Source organism: Barbatula barbatula (genome assembly GCF_947034865.1).
Source record: "Barbatula barbatula genome assembly, chromosome: 6".
NCBI classification, from domain to species: Eukaryota; Metazoa; Chordata; class Actinopteri; order Cypriniformes; family Nemacheilidae; genus Barbatula; species Barbatula barbatula.
The window spans coordinates 1,929,484-1,954,099 of NC_136765.1; the positions used below are offsets into that span (position 1 = coordinate 1,929,484).

At 38.4% G+C, this 24,616-nt stretch overlaps 1 protein-coding gene across 2 annotated transcripts in view; it reads right to left on the reverse strand.

Annotated features, from left to right (window-relative positions):
- LOC306895617 (connector enhancer of kinase suppressor of ras 3-like) overlaps positions 1–23,709 on the reverse strand; it is a 34,536-nt gene extending 10,827 nt beyond the window's left edge. The window contains exons 1-13 of one of the 2 annotated variants that reach the window (XM_079458989.1): positions 23,453–23,709; positions 13,638–13,801; positions 10,304–10,506; positions 9,201–9,288; positions 7,937–7,978; positions 7,576–7,695; positions 6,967–7,026; positions 6,436–6,504; positions 5,924–6,070; positions 4,888–5,012; positions 3,680–3,861; positions 3,508–3,594; positions 3,175–3,407 (exon numbers count right to left, since the gene is read on the reverse strand). In XM_079458989.1, coding sequence (XP_079315115.1) covers positions 3,175–3,407; positions 3,508–3,594; positions 3,680–3,861; positions 4,888–5,012; positions 5,924–6,070; positions 6,436–6,504; positions 6,967–7,026; positions 7,576–7,695; positions 7,937–7,978; positions 9,201–9,288; positions 10,304–10,506; positions 13,638–13,801; positions 23,453–23,504 — 1,572 coding nt within the window. In that variant the 5' untranslated portion in view covers positions 23,505–23,709. The remainder of the gene's footprint in view (positions 1–3,174; positions 3,408–3,507; positions 3,595–3,679; positions 3,862–4,887; positions 5,013–5,923; positions 6,071–6,435; positions 6,505–6,966; positions 7,027–7,575; positions 7,696–7,936; positions 7,979–9,200; positions 9,289–10,303; positions 10,507–13,637; positions 13,802–23,452) is intronic. The other variant, XM_079458990.1, reaches the window with a different exon arrangement.
- Between the last annotated feature and the right edge of the window lie 907 nt (positions 23,710–24,616).

The following is a 24,616-nucleotide window of genomic DNA, read 5'->3' on the forward strand; positions in this document are numbered from 1 at the left end:
AAGGCTTGAAATATGTCACTCTATGTGTAATGAATCTATATCATATATTGGTTTTACTTTCTGAAATGAGTGACAACAAATATTGACCTTTCTCATGATATTCACATTAATTGAGATGCTGTATATATCCAAAGCTTCAGTTTGTCTCTGACTGGATGACGTATCTTTCTGATATCAGAGCTGTCAGAGGAAAGACAGAAAGCTACAGTGACTGAGCACATTCATAATTCCATGCATCAGGCATAAATACTATGTATTTATAAATACTCATTTCAGTACATCCAATGCTGGAAGATCCTGTGTTTTAAAGAGATAGTTCACCCCAAAATAAAAATCCTGTCTTCGTTTACTCACCCTTAGGTTCTTCCAAACCTGTATACGTTTCTTTTTTCTGATAAACACGAAGTAAGAAATCCCCCAATGACTCACATAGTATTTATTTTCCCTGGCAGTACATGGGGGAAGAGATCTGTTTGGTTACTGACATTCTTACAAATCTCTTCCTTTGTGATTAGCAGAACAAAGACATCTATACAGGTTTGGAACAATCTGAGGGGAGTAAATGATGACTGAACTTGTATTTTTGGGTGAACTATCCCTTTAAATCGTACAGTAGCTGCTTTCAAGACATTTGCACAATTTCTTGTAGTGTCGTTTCATTCAGGATTTTATCAACAGTCGGGGTTTTAGTCTTGTGAGGACGAATAAAAAGAAACTGAATGTGAAAATGGAATGATTAAGATGAACAATTATTAAGATAAACTGTTAGAAACATAGAAACAGAGATCATAAAATCTTAAAGGGGAAAAGAGAGCAAAGGAAGATTTTGGAAGAATGTTAGCAGTTTTCAGTTCTTGGGCATCATTGACTGCAACAGTAGAAATGTAAATGTTAGTCAAATGTGCTTTCCTACATTCTTCAAAATATCTCACTTTGTGTTCAACAGAACAAATAAATGTATACAGGTTTGGAACAACACGAGAGTGAGCAACTGAGGAAAGATTTGTCATTTTAGTGCGAACTGTCCCTTTAAGAAGAACAAATGTATGTCACTCTCATATGCTTATGTATTTTATCATTTGTCACTACATACAAAGTCAAACTTCACAAGTTTTATTGCTTGTAGAATTCAATCCAAAACAATGAAATACAATTCAGACCACGAAGTTTACTGAGCGCCACCATTATGTATTTCATTAAAACCACCCTGTTATTAAAAGAAGACAACACAAATGAAACATCTGGAACGACACATTTAATGGACACACTTCACTTCTGTTGTACAAAAGGTAAATACGGTACAAAACTCCTTAATACTGCACAATACAGACACGGCAATAAAACTGTAAGCTCAGCGGGAATCCCAAGCCATTAAGCTTTACTTTCCAGCTGCTGTTACACACATACAGATCAAATCCATGTTTGGTTTACAATGGGAGTGGATGGTGACCGCCTTCAAACAGACCCTGAGACATGATTAAATGTTATTTTTGTTTGTACCTCGCCTGTCTGCCTTCAGGACACTTGGAATACAAGCCATGAGTCGTGTGGACTTCTTTTATGAAGCATTTGCACTCTTTTGAATTTAGAAGAGCTGGTCACCGTCCCCTCCCACTGTAACTAAACTCCAAAAACAACACTTCTGTTCGAATGTGTTTGGTTTATGACAAAAATGAAAGGTATTGTGGGTTTGAAAAACATGAGGCGAGTAAATAATGTTGACATTTTCATTTCTGCATCAACCAACCCTTTTATCTCCACAATGACAAACACAGTCAGCAAACACTGTGCATAGGATTAATCATTTGTACCAAAGAAAGATTTCTTTTGATGAAAGTATAGTTCATAATCATGCATAGTGCCAAAAAAATATGTATTTGCGTCTCGTGCGTGAAAGGTAAAAGCAAAGCTCCGTTCAATACCGTTTGTAAAGTTACAAAATATACAAAAATACACTACAAATGTGGTTCATTCATCCATATGTTTTGGAGCTTTTTGCGGACAAATACATATTTGAAAGAATGCAAATGATTATGTTCATTTTTGAGTAAACTAAACCTTTAATAAACAAGATGGAACAAACACTTTCAACATATAAGAAGCATTCGAAGAAATGTCAGGCTTGTTAAATTGCCAGTGTTATGTGCCATACAAAGCAAAGCATGATACCACAATAAGATCAAAATAAGTTAGTTTCTTTAAAGTCCCAGTGAAATAACAAATGAAATGCTTTTTTTCCATGACGTATTGCAGCGTTTATTGTAAATAGTTGATCAATGTGGGTTTTACACTCTTTAAAATTCGTGTGCCCTCATGATCTTTAGTTAAAATCTGAAAATGCACTTCCGCCCTGCGGTGACGATCCATCTTAAATGACGCATGTTAGACGGCTTGGGCGGAGCATCTGTTAACTCCTCCCCTTCAACTTTCAAAATGCAGCAGCAGTTTTTATACATTCAATCAAATCCCAGCGAAAAACACAAGCCACGCCCACTATTTCTCAATTGAAATTCCATCTGTGAAATGCTTCAAAATACGGAAGTAAAAACGATCGTAACTTTCTGTTCACAGGAACTTTAAACACATAGAGAAGACAATATATTCATATTATGAAACTCAAAGCAAGCATGGTCATTTATCAGCAAAAGCAAATCAACGAGAAACAAGCGGATGTGTTTTTTTTCTCTTTTAAATGTGATAAGATGGAAATAATGGGGTTGACCTAACTGTTTGGAAAAACATGAGGTTTTGTTAAAAAAATGACTTCTGAACTTAGATTTTAGGCAAACTGTAGTCGTAACAAACACGGAGAAAATATCTGAGGTAGATATACATTCACTTTATATACAAAACAAAATAGCTTTCCTTTTCAAACCAATGTTAATATTATATTCGTTATCATTATTGAATTAAGGAGAGATAATGCATCTCGCTGTCCCTCAGAGGTATTTCCAAACATTCATATTTTTGTGAGGTTAAATCCAGTTGTGTTTAACATTTTAAGGCATGTAGTCTAATGGCATTATGGGTAAATAAGAGGCACAAAGAGAAATCCCAGCAGAAGGAGAGTGAAAGCTTGAAGAACACGTGAGAAGAGCTGGACAAAGGCAGCGAGGTGACAGACAGGTGCTGACGTTAGTGAGTCAAAAGCTTAAGTCGTGTGATCCAACTGACCAGTAGTGAAGGTTCGGCGGGGGAGCGTTTGGGGCTGGATGTCATTGGTTTTTTTTTCATGAAGTCCTCGTGATAAGGGATGGTGGCAGTGTTGTGTAGGTCTGTGTTATAAAGGAATCCGTGAGGGTCTCTCTCTGTTACAGATGTGTATGAGGAGGAGCCGGGGGTCGGGGTCTCTTCACTGATAGTCGCTATACGCTCGTTGCTTAAATATCTGTGCAGAAGATCTTCACCTACACACCAGAACATTCAAAGATACATGGAATTAAAGGCCGGGTTGTTTAGTGACTCTTTAGTGTGAAGATTAAATTTGGATGCGGTTTACATCTATACCTTTCCGTCCGTGTGCCCAAGGCCTTGCGTACAGATCCGTCACATTTAAACATGTGACTGCTGGCATAGACAGGGGTCGTGGTTTACCTGTGTCATAGCAAACAAACATTTTGAGTTCATCTACACTGTAGATGTGTGTAACAATGATAATAAAGCTGATGATGATAATGACCGTGTGAGGGAGTTCTTCCTCTCGGGCGCATCTGTACGTTGACCTCAACAGGCTGATTGGACAGTTTGTCGTAATCTGTGACGGTGAAGCGCCGGCGGCCCTCCAGATCCAGAAAAGAGTTTGGGGACTCTGAACCTTTAGGCCTGCCGTTGACGCTAGTGTAAGATCCATTTCTTACTTCCCTATAACATATGACAAAAGTAAACTATGGTAAATTGAATCATGATGTTGACCTGACATTATTATTGCTTTCAAGCAACATCCATCAAAGCTTCAGTGACTCGGGCCGCTCTAGCCTTCGTAACAAATCAGGAATAAAGAATAACCATTGACTTCTACTAAAGGAAAAGATTACAACTAACATGCTTAGAGGTGTTTCATTTTAACATCGTGTTAAATTCATGTTCAAAGTGCTAGCACCACTTTAAAAAGAATCTAGCTTGATGCTTAAAATGTTCGCATTGTGCTAAAACACAATTTCATGGTAAAACATGCTAGCTTCATGCTAAAGTCTAGTAGCATCGTGCTTATTGTTGGCATGAAACGGAAGTAGCAATTGTTTTTTTTCCGTATCGCAACATATTTCAGAGTAAAACAACTTCTGAAATGAGGAAAAAAATGTAGGGCGGGACTTTATTTCGTTCCTCGAGTACTGATTGGATTGTTGAAGTACATTGAAGACCGACGCTGGCGCCATTCCTTGTGACCAGAAGTGAAGAGATGTTGTTTCCACGGGGGGGGGGGGGGGGGGGGTGTTAACGTTAACCTTTTTAATAATGATGTGCACGGATAAATAATCAATAATGAATCCTGCAACACTGTGTAAAACAATAAGAATGATCATTTTCAATTTCACGCTGGCTTTAAGTATATGAACATAATGCTAAACCATATTAGCATCATAGTCAAACGTGTTTGCCTCCTGTTAAAATGTTAGCATTCTGCTCAAATGTATTGAACTTGTCAAACCTCAACATTTCAAGCTATTTAAAAGTCGTCATAAAATGAAAAATGATCAGTGGATGAAATCAAGTCCCGCCCTACATTTTTTCTCATTTCAGAAGTCGTTTCACTCGGGTGTGCATCGTGATAAGTAAAAAAAAAAACATTCTTCCGTTTCATGTCGACTGTAAACTATCCAAACCAGCCCAAGAAAGACAGAGTTCTGAACATGTAATGTTTCAGAGGTTTCTGGGTGACAGTCATACCGTGGTGTATAAGGCACAGAAGGAGGTGGAGGGATGTACAGGTCCAGTATCGCTGGCTTTTCTTTCCTGCTGTTGAGTTTGCTGGAATCAGTCGGTGACTGCCTCTTACTAGGAGAGCTGGAGTTCTGTATAAAGAGATAAATAACATCATGTTCTTCACTCCACACATGAATACACACACAAGATGTAAGAATGTATTAATGAGAGACTATGTGCTATGTGGATTGTACATTGATTTACTACCGGTCAAAAGTCTCACGATCTTAAAATTATTTCGATCTTTAGGCAAATGTTTGAAATACAGCCGTGCCTACATATTCAAAACTACACTTGCAAAACTAATTTGTAATAAAAATGGACCGTTCAGATGAAAACGCTGTTTTCTTCATAGAATACAAAAAGAGTGATCTAATTTCCACATAAAAAATCCCATTTAAATCATTATAATATACATTTACAAAAGTGTGGTTTCAACTAAGACATGGTCTATTTGAAGACACGCGTGCGAGACAGACTTTACAGCCAAACACTCCGTTGTTTCTATACAGTAGATGTAGGGAGGTTAAGAAAAACAAGCTCCTATTGAGTTTTTGCAAATGTTGGAACATGTTTGATACAAAGAGCCTAAGATTGAGACCTTATTCTTTCACAAAGGGCTATAGAGAGAAGGACCTCCTCACAAAAGAGGGCGGCGGTCCATTTACTGCTTGTGTATTCAATGACAATGAGTTGCTTCAAAAGACAAGTCAGCACTTATTGGACATTTGTTGTTGTGTGTTTTGTGAACAGGTTGATGCGACGAGAGACGTGTGATGTTAACGTCTGCATCACTCTGTTCTTCAAGTCTCAAAAAATGCTGTGATGTTTCATGCACAATAATTCACAATCGTACAGTCCGACTCTCTGCCTAACGATGAATAATCTTAAAGTACGTTGAATTGAAAAGAATAGTGTTTAATACATGATGTCTGTTGCGCTGTGGCATAAATGGGGTTGTCATGAGAGTTATTTCCAGCGTTTGAAGTGCGAATCCCACCTGAGGCACGGGTGGTTTCCAGCGCATGTTTTTCAGGGGCGCTGGGGTGAATCCTGACGTCCCTGTGGGGCGTTTTTTTAACAGAAGCACCACACATTTGGGGTCTTCTCGGAGTTTGGCTACTAGGTTCTTCAGCTGCCAACCCACCTAAAAAAAACAGAAACAGAATTCTATTTATATGCACTATTAGTTGGATATATTGGTCCAACACGTGTAAATGCACACATACACACTTGTTATCGTGTATTTCCAATGAAAAGCATTCTACACGTTCAAAAATATACAGATTGAGATTTCTGTCAGAATATGTAGACCATTAAGAAAACATGAGATCATTTGTGAGTAAAGTTTTAAGGTCATGTAACAACTTGAGAAGAAAAGTAGAAGAAAGTTGTTTTGCTTTCGAGAAAATCTAAACTTGTTTATGCTAACTAGCTTAGCTAGTCTTGCAGAAAATATCAATATTGAAAAGTCATCAATCTTCATTTTGGAGCAAAACTTGGGATGCTTACCACAGTTTGCTGGTTGACCTGGATGACTTCATCTCCAGCGTGGATCCTGTGTGTCATATCAGCTGCAGACTGAAATGAGTGACAAACAATATTGACCTTTTTCAGGATATTCTAATGAATTGAAATGCACATAACATGAGCTCTTAGTAACCGGGACAGACTGACATGTGAATTATATTTAGCTTTGCTTTTATCAGCACTGTGCATATGAAGTGTATTCATACAAGCTTGTGCTATTGTTGTCTATTATTATAATTGGAAATAAGAATGACACAAGCATGCAATGTCATGAACAGATCTGGAGTGCATGAATCATCCCGTGATGAATCGAGTTTCAGAAGTATGTAGTCAAGAATATCTGCTGTGAACAGAAGCATGTGACCAAATGAATATTTCTAAACGGTCCAGACTGTCAAGATACGGCAAACTGTAAGCATCAGTAGCCAACACTCGTCATTCTTCAATATAGAAACAGATCACTGCACACACAGAGATGAATGAAAGAGTTTCATCAGCAGAGCTCTTACTCACATTCTCCGTGGTGCCGGTGATAACGTGAAGCCCGTCGTAGGTGGATTTGATGTACATGCCCTGAGAGAAAACATCAAATATTAAATATAATCTTTACAGATTTTGTTCATCTTGTCACACATATCCACTATCCAGTACACAAGAGAAGATGTTTTGAGAATATTGAGAACATTTCTTAAAATATCACATACGGGTTTAAAACCACATGAGATGAATTTAGATTTGTCCAGTCTTGGAAAATATACATCTTTCTAAATCTTCTAACTTAGTTTTCTTTTGAGATAAAAATGATAATTGACTGAGACATTAAAGTTCTGTCATCATTTACTCACTCTCTTATCATGTCAAACCTGTATGACTTTCTTTCTTCCGCAGAACACACAAGAAGATATTTTGAAGAATGTTGATAACCAAACAGCACTGGACCCCATCCACTTCCATTGTATGAACACAAAACCAACGCAATTGAACGGGGTCCAGTTAACATCATTCTTCCAAATATCTTCTTTTGTGTTCGGCGGAAGAAAGTCACACATGTTTGAAATGACACGAGGGTGCGTAAATGATGGCAGAATCTTTCACAATAAAAGAGGATTTTTGTCTTCTCACCAGTCCCTCTCCTGGTTTGATGTCGGTCAGCTGAACTTCTTCCAGACATGCAGACTGACACATCAGAGGACCAGAGGTGGTCCTCAAAGTCTGATCACAAATACAGTTCAACACCTTCGACTGCAATGAAGGAGAACAGAATGTTTAGTGCTGAATGAATGGACAGGACTTTCAAACAAACTGTATTCGCCTTGCATTCTCAAAGCGCCAAATCACCCGTCACCATTAATGTGGAAAGTGTTGATTGTGAAAATATATTAAACATGAAATAAAGTTAAACGTGAGATTTATTTCTATGACAAGAATGATTATTGAATATGAAATGAAACGTGTAACAAATGCAGTGCAAATATATACTTACAACATCCAAAATCTTTTCCTCCATGTCAAACACGGTGCACTCCTGCACAGGAAGACAAAGAACACACAAGTGGTGTGAACACACAGCCAATAATAGAAACACAAAGTTCAGAGGCGGGAGGAAGATTGTGTAATGACACAGAAAGACCTCCAGCCAAATAAACAGCTTTCAGACTTGAATTACAACCTCCTCATCCACTCCGAGACAAGATAATAACACATCACGACACAGAGAAGACGAGGAGGACGTCAAACCAAACATCTGGCGCATTAGGTGTAGAGACGAGTTCAATAAAAACATTTTGACGGAAAACTGCGTATCTGCCCTACATAGACAACATGACTGTAATGAAGTGTTCCACGCGACTTTCAGGTCTTCGTTATAGGACGAAAACTCAAAACATCTCAGTCTTAAACCTGTGTCGTGTGAGAACATGAACAAGGATTTAACAACACGAAGCCGGACAGTGCAGTTGGTCATAGTTTGAGCGTGAAGCATCGCACTAGACAAGATTTTCCTCAAACGTAAACTAAACCAAGCGTCTGAATTCTTTCGGAGATGAAATGCACAGGGAGAACTGAGGTCAGCTAAGAAAGCCACGTTCTGTTCTGTCAGACTGCGTTCCTGTTGTCCATTAACAGATGACATAAACTCACGGGAGTTTTTTCCCACACTGTTAAGCAACAGACTCCCAGTAAATAAAATAGCAAACATTCCTGACCCGTGTCACATACACAATCCTTCAAGCATTCCCCGGCGTTCTTTAAGGATTTCCTGCTTTTTATCTATTTTTTCAATGTCTTGCTTTTAATGGCCATCTTTGCTGAGCGTTTCGTCATACATGAACTACAGAGAACAGTGAAGATATGGATATTGTAGTGACTTAGCCAAAGAGACCTCACACCATGTGTCACGGTCATCACTTGAGCAATCACAGAAACCTGACAGACGGATTGAAGATAAACTGCTTGCGTCATCACCCGTCTCTCAGAGCATCTCTGATAATGAGCATCACAACCACACGGTCAGGAAGATGACTCATGAGGATATGTTGGCAAGCAACTTTAAAAGTGTCCTGGCGTGTTTAATGAAACTGTAAACCAAGACCCTGTGTCCCGTGTGCCGGGGGGTCTGCTCATTACCGTCTGAGGTAACCCACCACCCCCCAAGACAACATGTATTAACATGACTAGCTTCAGGGTGGGATTAACTCAACCCACGGGGAGATTTCAGAAGGGGAAAGTCGTCACGTTTGCATACAGACCTTTTGAACCGTGGTGGTCAGCTCCAGACACAACTGAATGATTTTGTTCTTGGTGGCTGTGAAGTCACTGATCCCCGACAACGGAGTTCTGTGGATTGAGGGACAGAGAACAGAACATCAGTGTTTGGTACGTTCACAATAGCAAAAGAGAGAACGTTATTTCCATCAGCGCGTGTGTGGACTTTAAGACTCTCCAGAAGGGACTAAACGTGTTGCCAGCAAAGCATTCAACTCGGTCAAAAGTTTTCCATTTTCTTTCCCAGATGGATGAGAATGTAACGCGAGAGGTTATACACATTACACACACACATCTGAATCTCATCGTGTTTCAAAACAGCAGTAGTAAGAACAGTAGCAAAGGAACATTCAACAGAGAATTACTGGCATGTTGGTCATTATCATAGAAAATAATTGAGATTGTTTTACTTCAGTTCTATACGGCTGTTTCTGTTCTAGACATTCATCCCTTCAATCATACTTGTGTTTGGAGTCCTGATATTTTAATAAGTTAGCATGTGTTGTTGGTAAATAATATAAGGACATCAATCTTATAATATGTGATTACAGTGATTCAGTACAAATGTTTTTGATAATGATTCTTTTACAAAAGGAGAGAATAGAAGTCGCAATATTTCTTGAAGAAATGATCTGGAATCATTTTTGATTACCAACATTGTCAAAGGAAGTTTTACAAAAGAAAGCTTGCGCTTTGGTTTGCGTTCTCGTATCTCTAATCGTGTCTAAGTTCTGATCCTGTGGATCCATTTCAGTTAGCATGCCGCCTTAATAGACAGCTGACTCTGTAGGGAGCAGACAGCACGTCTTCTTTGGAACGGAGCTCGTGTCGTCGAAACGCTGGTCTGTATGAGCGAGATGTGGTTTGAGGGAGACAGACAGACTGGATCTGATTTCAACCGTCTGTTCTTGACCTTCTCTCTGGAAAACTGTCTGCACACAACCTGCAGTCTGCCATGCTCCGCAAATAAAATCTACAAACTTACAGAGTTTAAGAATGAATCTCTTAATAAATCATGTGGGCTTAACCCATGACTTCAATTCCCTGTGCAGCGTGATGCATGAAGTGAATAGGGAAGCGCGTGTACCTGTCCAGCCATGCCAGGAGACTCTTGGCCGTTCCGATGAGCTCAACCACAGACGAAAGAAACTGATTTGGGATTTTGCCTGATGTGCCGCTGTCATGCGTTGGGCTCTTTCTGCGATCCGATGTTGAAGTGTGAAGGCTTTTGGTCACATTTTTCATCTTCACCACCAGGTTCTTCAAGTTATCCGTCTCCACTCCGTAATTCTGAGGAAGAAAATGACACGGGGTGAGTTGAAGACCCGTAGCGAATACTGGGATACTGTCAACCCTGTTAATCATAAAAAACATTTCTCTCCTTCTAGACGATTGGCGGTCGAAAAGCATTCAATTAATTCAATATGTCAGGGCAGTTGTATTTCTGGCACCAGCGATATCATATTGATAATTCAGCACCCAGTGATCATGATGTCATGCAACTCCACTGTTATAAATGTCAGCCCAGTTTAGACAGAGAAAATGTTTTTGACCGCAACACGTGCGCCTCGATTTAGCTGTTAAACCTGGCAACCTCTGCGAGACATATTTTACATCTTGGAAAGCACACATCTGATCTGACCAATTCAAGATTCTCTCTTGTGCAGAAAACCTGCCTGTTCACCTCTGGAACAAAAACTGACATCAGGTCTCTCGAATACAGAATTAAAGACATAGTTTTGCTAAGAATACCAATTCTGTCTTCATGTATGTGCTTGTAAACCGGTATGTGAAACACAAAATAAAAAGAGAAATGTCTCCGTGGTTAGAAGTCAACAGTGTTCGGTGTCATTTGATCATCGACATTCATCAGCAGAACACAAAAGATATTTTGAAGAAAGTTATACAGGTTTGGAATGACTGGAGAGAGTAAGTTCGGCTGAAACTTACAATTCACTTTTGAAAAATGTAATCTAGCAGGTTAGACTTCGTATTTTTGTCTTGTTTTTCGATATCTCAACATTCTTAAATCAAGTCATGTTTTATTGCAAATGCAAAATAAGGGATGCATCACCCAAAAACTTAAATTCTGTCATCATTTCCTCACCTTCATTTGTTCCAACTATTTTCCAACTATTCTTCCAAATATATTTCTCTGTGTTCATCAGAACAAAGACATTTATACACATTTGGAACAAGTAAATGACAGAATTTTTGTTTTTGGGTGAATTATACCTTTAATATGCTTTCTAAAAAAGGAAATATCATTTTGCGTTCCCTTTGAATTCAGTTTTTTCTCTTACTCCTTGGGCAGATATGTTTCTTGTGGTATTGCCTTCCATTACACTTGACTTAACTTATCAAGAAACTGCATCTTAAGAAAGTTTAAAAACAGGATTCACAGTGGTCACAGTGCACCTTCAACATTCTTTAAAACTTGTTCTTGGCTGTAAAGATCCTAATCATACATGTTTAGAAAAACAGCGCGCAATAAAAGTGCTAACAAAGGCTAACAAAATTGTGTCATAATTGCAGTTCTTTGAGTCTGATGTTGAATGACAGATCTTTTACAGCTCTATGAAAAAGTTCCATAAAACAGAATTGAACAATGGTGACATGCATTTCTTTAACTACAATAAATCTCAGTGATATTTTACTAAAACGAAATGCACGACACACATTAACTCAACTAGCTGGGCATTAAAACAACACCGTAGTCATGGGCACAGCTTGATTGTGTTTTCGTTGAAAATGTCCATCAAACCCCAAATGTCTATAGAACACAAACTGTTGGACTCTATATTCATGTCAGTGCTACAATGTCCAGTGTCAAGTTCATGTTTATTCCAGAATGACATGGACAATAAGTCAATCCTAACTGGTGTCCTCATAACTCTGAGAGGATTCTGTTTGGTCGAGGAGGTGATCGATGTGGTCCTCACAGGAACAGAGACAGATTGCTTTCCTCATTTGTCTCTTCATCAGACCGTAGAGAGATCTCGGAGCTGAACCTCTGACAGATGGGGGTGGAAATTTATTTCCCGTCCTGTCCTGCATGAAACTGATTTCAGTACGTTTCCCCGGAGGAGTGACCTGGAGTGTTGCTAACGCAAAGAGCTTTGCCTGTAAAGTTTGGCCCGAGAGCCTTTAATATCATTTCCAGAGATCTGAGACAATAGAAGAATCTTTCCATTGAGGAGAATAATGTGCATTAAGAACAAAACAGACCTGTCTTAAGAGATGATCTGAAGAAACCATCAAGCATCTCAGAGTCTCGGTTTGTTTCAACGACACGGACGTTATCTCTTTCTTATGCATAGATATTTTGAAGAACGCTGGTAACCAAACAACACTGAACCCCACTGACGTCCATCGTATGAAGACATTAACTAAACACACGTTTAAATCCTTAGACAGCTCTTTCTCGCTCTCATACTGTATTGATGGCTCTTATCTACCTCGATAGCTAAAAGTTCAATGAAGTTCAAAGTCCATAGATTTGTGGAATGATAATAAATAAACTTACATGAAAGTGAATAAGGGAGGCGAGGGGTCTGGGCTGAATTACAGCATGTATAAAATGAAGAATGCTGGACACTGGGAAGTAAGGTATCATTTATATTAAATGACGTGACCATCCGTCAAACTCCTAACTAAACATTTCCATCTGTACATTTAGCTCCATACAGCATCCATAATCACGGACGTCTGTCGAAACCCTTCTGAGGCCTATTACAGGTCTCAAAGACTAAATCCGGTTTCTGGTGAAACTTCTTAAAATAAATGACATGTATGATTGTTTGAATAGTGTTTCAAAAGAAGACAATAATGATAAAGATAACAGTCGGGAACAGATTTATGAATCCCAGTCAATTTGTTTAAAATGACGTGTAAGTATTGTGGAGATAAATGTGATTATTCACTTTCTTAACAACACATGGGGCTTTGCCTTAACATGTACGCAACATTTGTTTGTACACAGCATCGGTGCTACAGAGGTTCAAAGTTTACAGTTGTACAAGTCTACGTTTGTTATTATCTTTAAAAAAAGAGCAGGTCATCACATAAATAGACAATGTTGAACATTTTAGGTTATTTGCACTTGACTACTTATTTCCAAGTCACCAAAAATATATTTTTATAGGAGTTTCGAATTTTAAAGTCTTAGGTTAAAGAACATTCTCATTTGTCAGTTGATTCTCTTCGTGCACGCCAAGTTAGTAACGATCATGCATAAAAAACATTTTTGGAATTGCAAAGCAATCTTTAAAGACATTTTACTTTGAAGTTATTTGTCCCATGTTATTCACTGACCTTATCCTAGGTTTAAACAGAAAACTACTTCCTATCTCACGAGCTGAATGTGTGTGTAACGCTTATCTATGATCAAAAGATTAAAATGTTAGGCGATGGAAACGAACCAGAGCACATAGTAGATCCACAGCCTCTAAAACAAGCTCCTGATGACCGATCCGAGTCACACCAAGCTCCTCGAGGTCCTGATGGGAGACCTTCAGTAGCTGTTCTCCATTGATCTTCTCCCTCTCAAGGTTCTGCACGTACTGTTGAAGGCTTTCATCCAGACCTTCACATGAAGAAGAGGAAAAATACATTTAGGTAAACTCTCTGGGAGAACATTCAAAGTAAATTGATAAGCACATTTGTTGAGGAGGATTTAAAGGGACAGTTCACCAAAAGGTTGTAAACCGGTATATGACTCTTTCGTCTGTGGAACACAAAAGAAGATATTTTGAGAAACGTCGCAGTTGTTTTGCGTTAATACAATGGAAGTCAATGGAGGTCACTGTTGTTTGGTTAGCAATGTTGAAATAAACTCAAACAGGTTTGGAATGACATTAGGGTGAGTACACCATGAAATAATTCTCATTTCTTTAAATGCAAGTCACATAAATAAATGCATAATGCCAAATGCATAAATGTAACAACCTTTATGGTGTCTTGAACACGTATTGCAAAATAATTGTGAGTAAACTGCAAATATGTTGATCTAAAAACAGATCTGTCTTGATTGATCTAGTAAATCTTCATTTTACCTTGTGTTGACCCTGCAACAGGTGTTACCATAAACATCATGTGGTTTCCACCTGTCAGAGTGCGTACATGTGCGCACGAGCTGGTTCAACAAGTCACAGGTTTACTTTCTTGAGAAGAGGGGCAGCTGTAATTACAGTGGTCAAAATAAACCTGAAAGAAAGTTCACCTCGAGAACACAATGCAAACAGACCAGTGTAGCGGGATTCCTCAGAGCCTTGTTAGGCCCCATTCAGTTTCTACACCAATAGAAATGCTGAAGTGTTTCCTTCTTATTTCACTTGTGCAATCACTAACATTAAACAGAGCTTTAGTAATGGATTTATAATCTCAGCAGCCTTGTTTGCATGAAGGGACACACAAAGCATTCAGTTAGGCAGACTTCAGCAGAAGTGAAGGACAGTGACGGATGGTCCGGTGGGACGGGGCTGAGGGGTGCTCGCCTGCTCAAAGGCGCTACAGAAACACGGCAGCTGCAGCGGTCTGGCCCCATGCCCTCGGCTTTAAAGCCTCGACAGCCCAGACAAAACTAATGATCTTAATATTCAACACACAACTAACTCCGTCTATCTTTGGAAAACTCTCGCTATATCAAAAGATAACAATGGCAAAAGAACATTTGAAAATAGCGACATAGTTTTTCGTCTCTCAGAGCGTAAAAGTCGCTGGATTCTGGGGGTGTTTATAGTAAAACACGGGTCAGAGGAGAATCATGTGGACTGTGTTTTTAGCACTGAATCAGAGGTCATGAACGGTTTAGATGTTTGGGGTCTAGTTACTGATATTGTTGGACAACTTTGCATCCGAGGCAACGTTTACACAACACAGTTTTCAACTGAAAACTTACAGTAAAACTTTTCAATGCGTTCATTGAACGACACCATTTTAACAAAGGCATTCAAATTAACCTGTACATTCAAAGAAACGACAACTAGAAGCATTAAACTATTAAGTCGTTTTAACGATTTCACCCTTAAAAGGTGAAACATTTTAGCGGTTTCTTTAACACGGTTTTAAGTTTAAAGCCTTTTGTACGTTCGATTTAAATTTTGCTGTAAATGTTATCTTTATGCATTTTCACAATTCCTTTTATGATAACTGGGGACCTCAAACTTTGGAAAACAGGTTTTTGAAAAGAATATGGTCTCTGTGGAAACACTGACGTCATGCACATGTATATAACAAGGTTAGTCTATAGGTGGGGTGGGCGATCGACGATCTTAAATCGATTCCTAGCTGCGGTTTTCGATTCCTGCTCAATTCCCTTGTACTACTACAGATTTTATTTATTATTAAAAAACACATTTTTAATTCAATACAATTGTCTAAGCTGTAACTCTTTTTACATGTATTAATTGTTTATTGTTTCTATAACAAACACCTTAACCAAATACGTCAATATTAGAGAGTAAGAGTAAACGCAAACGTGCTTATATGATTTATTAAATGTGTGGATACATATTATTATATCTAGAGCGCTGTTATTTCTGTGATGCAGATGCGGAATCCTGCTATTGAAATCTGTCATCTGCCGGTTCTGTGTGTATGTGAATGTGTTGCACTGTTTTATACTTGTGCTACAACTGTTTGGCCTGTGCTACAAAACTTCAAACCTCTGTAGCATGGGTGCTATGTGCAAACAACTTCATGTACAGCCCTGTATTTCAATTCGGATCGTGGATCGAGAATCTTTGTTATGAAGATCGTGATTAGCTTTTTTGGGAAGATCGGCCAGCCCTATCTATAGGCATGAGCAAGTACTTGACAACCGTGTGCCGTTAAAGATTAACACTTCTAATATCAACACTTCCCGACAAAAAACACTTGCTGTTTATGCCATCTTTCTTTATATTCCATAGTAAAAACGGGGATCATTTTGACGAGATATATGCAGAACTAAATAAAACAGTTCTATCTTTAATGTATTGTTGCCGTGATGGTCACTCCAGTCATTAAAGGAGAATCTGGGGCGATTAGGAATACAATACAATCCGACACACTAAAAACTCCTGTCAGTTAAAGAATACCAACAAAATAGGGATTCTGAGGAAAGCAAAAGCGTTTAACTGGGACATCTCACCTGTTCTTTGAACCTGTCAAGCTTCAGTGATCACAAATGAGACGATGGGATATCCAGCTTCTCCCGGTCCATTATCCCTACAGTACTGAGCTCTAATACTATTGTATTTACATACACACAGACCACAGAAAGATCCGTTTTCATTTCAATAGAAAACACCAGATCAGTGTAATGTGAGGTGAACAAAGAGTGCCCGAGACATTTCTTCAAAGAAAGAATGTTTTACAAGCATTTTAAAAAAGCTCAATATCATCATTTCAAGAACTAAAGTTCATCTTAGTTTCAAGAACTAAAGTTGGGGGTATGATACTCCAGTTTTCTCATCATAATCTCACTGGTTTTAGCATGTTTCAAATATCACGAGACAATTCTTCACGAAACATAAAATAACCAATGTAATTTGAATGCCGAAGAGCCATAATAGATTTGAAAAATTCATTTTCTTAAACCTAACGATAGTTTCTTTCAGAACAAAATTTTGATTATACTCATGAAAGGTTGAAAAAAAGATCTTTTGGATTTTATTTTGAAATACAATAAATATTTCATTAATGTTTATATCAAATATTATAAATAATAATACATTTGAAACAAAAAATTCATTCATTCAGCTCTGGATATTCAATCCGCATTCCCAACAACTTCCTGAGCACTCCAAAACGGCAAACATTGTTGTCTTTTGTTTTAGGAAGCATGGAGGAGTGCCGGAGCTGTCTGAAACATTTCTGAGGTAATGACTGTGTATCTTCACACATGAGTCAATGCACCTGACCCTTCAAGTGAGAATTACACAACAGTGCTTGCATGTTTCTTTCTCTACTAACACAACTAACAGAATGACATCACCGTTCCTGAATTCCTGAACTTTAGCTGCTTTGAATCTGTATAGGCTTAAGGTGACTTGAAACGGAGGTCTAAAGCACGACTTGTTGAAGTATCATGTTTCCGGAAAATGGGCACAATTAGATCAGCTGATGTTCTTTGCTCTTCCGGCTCTCTCAAACAGACTTTGATGTGATCACCGATAAGTCCAACACCTCGCTGTAATGGCCTGAAACTAAAACCTGCACATCTGTTCCAACAGGATGTGTCCTCGGCCCCCTCCCAAAGGCACTCAGAGACACTAGCACCAGGTCGCATGTCAAAAGAAACGCAGGCTGTGGTTCTCAGGGGTTTGATTGCATGAGAACAGAATGAAGGGTCTCCCGGTGGGAGTCTGACCTCCCGCTTCACACATACACTGTGCCCTCATAAGCAAAAAGCTGGTACAATAGCCACTGGTACCCTATCTTCTTCTGTCGAGATTTCCAGTAAACCTATGGGGATTGAAGGAATGTCCATTGTTTTTGGGTGGCGACCCATTGTGGGAATTCCAGAACTGTCAATAGACGTTTGTTAGTGTGAATGCATAATAAAAAAAACCTTTGTGTGCTAAATTAGACACAAAAAACTGGGCAAGTAAACAAAGTGCTGTAAAGCAGAAACATGCTTTGGACTTTACATCCCCCCTCCCTTCTGGTTTAAGACCAGCAGGTTATAGAGGTCAATACGGAGCACGTCTCAAACACCTGTCAGTGGAAAAGAGGCTACAGAGTCTGGGTCAATCAGTTAAAGCATTGCCAATCTTCAGATGTTTAGAAAGACAAGCCCTCATGTAAGCCAATACATCACATTATCACCTCTTTATTCTTACAAAAGCGCCGTTTCGAAAACGGTGGAGCTGCCTTTTTATAACTGAAATAAAATCTCATTGGAAAGTCAAGGATTCTGGCATCAGCCATCTTGAAACAGTGCCTTGCGAGCTAGAGCCGTCATGTGTTCCCAGTTCACGCCTTTTATTTTGTTTTCCAAAATCGTCACAAGATGTGTTACGTTGTGATTGGTTTATTGTTGCGTTTGGACATTAGTCTTTATATATTTGTGTTTTTGTATTGTTGCTAGCATCTCAGCTAGCGACAATTTGTTTTACAAATGCTTTGCTGACGTTTCCATGAAGTTATGTAAACATCATTTCACAAGGTTTTGAAGGTTCCACTACAGATGTAAGAATAACCTTTTATACCAATTTATTCCTGTGTTAGCAATTTTTGCAAATGTTTAGCAATGTTGCTGAAATGCTCTTTTAACGTTACTAGAAAAATGTTTTAGAACAATTAGAGAACATCAGCCAAAGGACTGGACTTTAAAGTATGAAAAACTAAACTTTTCTAGTTACTAATGTGCATGCATGGTGCACATCAAAAATGTAATCGGCTGTATGAACACAAAGCCATAGTGATGCTATTAAATTCTCGCCAGATGATCGGTCTCTTTACAGTCTTTAGAAATGACTATGTGAACTTGCACAATAGCACAATGCTGCCGGGTTTCACACGTCTCAGAGATCTGAACACAGAGACCGTTTCTGCCCTGCAGCCATTCCTAAACAAACCTGTAGAAGCGGCTCAGATCTCTCCTCATTAACTCTATATACAGTAATGAAACGGCACAGACACCCGCGGGTGAAAGGCAGACTGAAAGCGCTTTGAAAACACAAGCCAAACCACAATTACACTAACACACCTCCCGTGTTGCCCCCATATCGCAACAAAGCAACTTATTTTAGCCTTAAACATACAATGGAAAAGATCTTGTTATGGGATTTTGTGTCAATCTGCAACTTTCTGATCGCATTCACTGAATATGATGTACCGCACATAAGCTGTGCATTACCACAAACATCCACAACTCAGTGTACATAAATAAAAGTCTAATAAACATAGAAAAGTTCACTTTTAATAATATATTTTGACTGCTCTGGTTAAGAAGCAGTGTAATTCTAGGCTTCCATGCTTTTTTGCATGCAAGCCCTTGAAATAAGAATGACATTTGATTGTCGGTCAATAAGTCTTTTAGCTGTGATATCTTCAATTCAGATATTTAAAATGTTATCTTTATAGTTATGGTGTAAAGCAAATAATAAAACAAAACGGCAAGCGCCATTTGAATATATATTAATCTCATCGTGACTGTATACAGTTATCTTTCTCTACAGTCCTGCCAGCAGCGTTTTCATACTGAACCTACACACGCATATCACACAAAACTAACATTTGTTTAACAAACTTTACAAGCAACCGAAATAAGGTCAGAGGTCGTGTCAAGTTCACTATTAAATCCTATAATTTAAATGTAGTAACCCAAATCACAAAGACATTGATCCGTTCTAAGCTCTCTCTCCCCTACAAAAACAGACATTTTAGACACCAAACTCCAGAGTGTCAACATTATATTCTGTTGTGTTGAGGGAATGAAAGCAGCACGCGAGAGACGTGTTAACTTTTACTTCAATTACAGTAAGTTAACCCCATACACTTATTACCATTACTTACACGTGTTTGTTTGGTGTCATTCAAAACAAGCCTAAGAAATGATCTCGAGTGAATGTTAACATGAAGGATATTAGACCTCATAAGCAGATAAGTCACATCCACACAAGCTGTTCTGAGACAACCGGCTGCTTCAACACAGCTGACTCAACTCATGATGCGGTTACGCGCACGCCCATCCGACTGAAGTCAAGTATACACATGCATTTATGAATGCCACACGCTGGACTGGAATTTATCATTATTTGTTTTTTTCCACCGGCAAACTAAATGAGGTTAGTTTTGAGCGTGTGAAGAAACAGGTGTCTCTTTATGACCTGTTTTTGGCTATACTGCAGGATTTCCCATAATGCCCTGATGTGGTTGGAGATCTTTGCCTGTGCTTGTACAGTAACTCCTCTCTCTCTCTCGGTTTATCTGAATACAGGTGCTGTAGGAGAGCTATTATAATAGTGACCTTTACAGCGTGAAACGGGAGACCGAGTCTTTTGTCTCCCTGGGAAATGAGTAAAACACACCAGAAACACATTATTGGAGCGCCCCTGTAAATCTCCAGAGAGTCAAGTGAAGGTCAAGTTTGTTTTTGTTAGTTATAAAATGACAATACACAATTGTATGTATTGGTACAAATTTTTTATAGGGTTTAAACCAGAAAGCTATGCATCTTTTCCACGTATAATAAAAAAGGTAGTTGTAGTTGTTGTTGGAAACGGAGCGTAGCTTTATGCAAATACCGACGGACTGTCACGCTGAGAACAAGCGCCTTTTGTGGAAAACAAAATCAATGCGAAATGTTTCTTTAATGCTCCTCACCCGGCAACAATGCACTCCTATAAAATTAAAGAGGACTACAGAATGCCGCCATCCTGCCATTGAAGTTTCGGGTGAAATCTCTATTAAATATTTACGAGAATCTCAATAAGACACCGTATGGCAAAGCCGTGGATCTAAGGGCTTACAGATGGTGTTGTGATTATGTGAATGGAAACTAACATTAGCTTACAGTTTTAACATAATTAACAGAACCTATGGATGGGGTATAGACTTTACAGGCAGCTCAGGAGCAATGCAAAGGTTCTGGTTCCCGTACAGACATACAGCGTTGTTGTTTCCTGTTCACACAGATCTGCGAATTCAACTAAGAGAGCTGTATTTTGTATGCCAGGTCACTTTTCGGCAATGTCAGTTCGTCAAGAAAAACTACACATGTCCATGATGATAAATCCACGTTTTTCATGTTTACATGCAGACAATAATGATTTAAAATCACTTTTAAACCCGCTGGCACAGACCACAACGCAGTTTAACTAAAGGTGTAAAAATTGCTGTCGTACTGTTCCAAAAACAACATCTGGAATTTCTACCGTGTACCAAATGTACCTTTGTTTTTGAAAGACTGGCACATGAGACATGTTGTGCTTTCATATCCACCACTTACATCTATTATTGTTAGAATTCCCAAGAATTATTGGACGAATGAACACAGATTACGATTTTAGACACTAGTGAATAAGTGTTTGGTATGAACCACTGATCAGAAATCCTCAATATCTTTACCTGCTGCTACAAAACACATCCAAACAACATCTCCCACCGGCCCATACAATTCCTCCTGACAAAACTAGATCTATGGTACTATACTTACAGAAGGTTCCAGTGGTCAGATGGGAATCTAACAATTAATGTTCAACTGTTGTGAGTTCACAATAGAAGCTGAAGTGTAAAGTAAGTTGATAAAACTTGTTTGATATGAAAAGACAACTAAGCATGAATACAGCTACAAAAAAGGACTACAATTGGTCATTCGAAACGTTTGGTCACATTTGATGGATGCACAACAGAATCAATTCCACACAACCGAACACAGATTATGAGCAGAAACCCACGTAAGGCCTCCTCGATGTCTTTAATATCTCAATTATTTCTCTTAGATTTTAATGTGATTAAATGGAGAGCAAATCGAAACTTTGCCTTCATTATCATCTGCACCTAGTCTTCAATCAAAAGTCGATATTATTGAAGATCTCAATTTGAACTCAAACATTTCTCATCAAATTGACCCAAATCCAGATAAAAGCCTACTACCTCTACATTCATTTGACAAAATGAAGAGTCTTGTTTGTTTGTTTTCTAATAAAACATTTTCTTTAGGCTTGTTGTGTACATAAACAGAGAAAGTATGAATATTGACTTCTGAAGTGTGGGAGCAGAAAGAGAGGATGAAGTGTGAAATTAGCTCGCAACGGTTTCAACAGAACATCCCATGAATAAACTCCAAGCCAACAGCCAAAGATTAACACTAAAGACCAGTTTTGAAAAGGGAATTATAAGTGTTATTGCTCAAAAACGTACTAATGCAGTTCAGTGTGATAGTGCGGTAATAGTGGTTAAAGATCAATGCCGCTTAAATTGCATTGTTGGTTTAACCCCGAGGTTTTATCCATTAAATAACACCAGATGTCTCCGAGCAAAGTCTTTTTTTACCGAGACTATTCCACGAGAAGTGAACCCATAAAACATTTAGCCATGCTAAATTAAAACAGGTTTTGAAACACTGCCAAATGAAAACCACATCTGATAAACTATTAGAGAACAGATTAACAAATGGTAAACTAAAACATCAAGAAAATCAACCCGACCGAGTTAAGTATGGTTTCGTCAGACTTATTATCCTCTGTAAAAGGCTATTTACTACAAATACAACAGTTATTCATTTAGTTAATATAGAAAAACCAGGGTTAATTTTCTCAAGGGGCATTAATGGAGTCTACTTTTGCTGTTTTTGGAGATTCAAAGCACTTTAATGTTGCAAACGATGGACACAAACGTTAAGGAGCAAATTCGAATCTGATGAGTCTGATTTCAATTAAATGTACATGTAAAGAAAATCAATGGCAAAAACTAGGGATGCACCAATATGTACATCTTGGCCAATAACGATAACCGATGATTCTTTAACATTGGAAGCCGATAACCGATATCTCGGCCGATATAAAGTATTTAGATATTACTATAACATTTCCTAAAACTGAAACAAAAGTCAAAATGTGGACGACTGCTTTTATATGAAAACCTTCACTGTAGAAAACAAGGTAATCGTTTCTTCTCTTTTTCCCCTGAAAATCTTGTACCAGGTCTGCGTTACACTAGTTAAACATGATTGAACTTTTATATTTTTTATTTAATAAACAAATTATAGATGTTCTTCGTTTCACGAGTCTAACAGGTCTCGAAGCGTTCAGACAGAAGTCTGATTCAAACAATATGCTTATGTTCCCATCATTTACATTCATAAATCACAAATGTTTAGCTAATATCGGTAAGTGAATGATCGCGACAGAAATACTTTATTTGAACCGTGAGCAGCTGAAGAAGTTTAACCAGAGGAAAACATTTATGATTTATCACCGATAACATTAAAAATGACCATTTATCGGCCGACAATTTATAGCGCATCCAAAGCAAAAACCCCTTTAGTAACGTGTAACTTACAAGTGTTGATGAATCTCTGACAAACAGCGAGTAAACTACATGCACGTGTCGCTTTTACTACAGTTACCATAACACGACAACACGGTCTCGCGACAATAACTACAGCGCAACCACATTAGCAAAACTACGGTAACTGCACAAAAGGTAAACAAACGATGCCAAACCATAACACGCCTGTAAAAGGTTTATTCTCCACCGAGAGGTTTTAATCGCACTCGACATTAAAAGCCGAATAAAGTCTCACCTCCCATCCAGTCAACAACCTGCTGTGGTGTCCACCTCGTGACCGGTTCCATCGCTTCAATACTGTAGAGTCCAGCCGTATATGAAGCATCAGTGTGTGAAGCTCGAGCTTTCTTTCATCCTGAAGTGTGTCTGATTTACAGTCCGATGTGTCTGTCTGATCCTCACACTCGCGCGACGACAAGAGTTTACAAGAGTCTCGTGTTGCAGCTCGCGCTCCTCCCTCTGACGCGTCGAAGGAGGAGGAGCAGCGTCCACGAACACGAGCGAGTTTAACTTTGCTAATATATAGTGTAATTCATTTAATTAACATAGTTAGACCTTTATTATAGCAGCTAAATAGTTAAGACTATGGCATATAAAAGAAGATCATTTTAAAAGCTCATCCATTGGCAATAACTGGTAAATATACTAAATGAAGGCTGGTGTATGCATGACAAAAATATATGTTATTGAATAATCCATATCACACAACTGGCGATAAATGTCCACTTAAGGATCAATTCTGTTACAACTTTATTTATAAAGCGCGTTTACAGTGTGCATTGTTCCAAAGCAGCTTAACAGGGGAAAACAAGAAACAACTAAAAACACAAAAAAGGTAAAACACAGTCAGTTATTACAAGTGAAATGATTGTAGTAAATGATATCTAATAAATGCAGTCTCCCGGTGGTTTATTTAGCTTATTTAGCATTAAGTGAATTAAACAGTTCATAAATCAATTCTGTTATTATAAGGTGGTTGACACAAGCCAACATCAAAAAGGCAAAAAACAAGCACTGAATTTAAATAAGCAAAACATATCCAAACATATCATGTCTGGTTCAGCAAAAGCTATTCTGGAGAGTGGTAAGTCTATGAAATATCATCTAAGCAGGAAAAACGTTTAATAATGGGCACATTCTACATACACCAATGTACTAAACGTCATTTGTTAGTGCAACATACCCCATGTGTGGCCCTGGAATCACAAGATGTCCAGGCAGGAATCTCTGGACCCGTCGTCTTTCATTTCATCAGCAGGATGAGAAGTGTCAAGCTGCAGGTGCATTTCTGTTTAACGTGATGATATCATTAGGAATGCAAATATCAACTCATTTAAGGGTAAGATCTGCATTTATAGGATTCATTATTTCTTGTGTTTCAGTGCTGCTGGATAGGTTG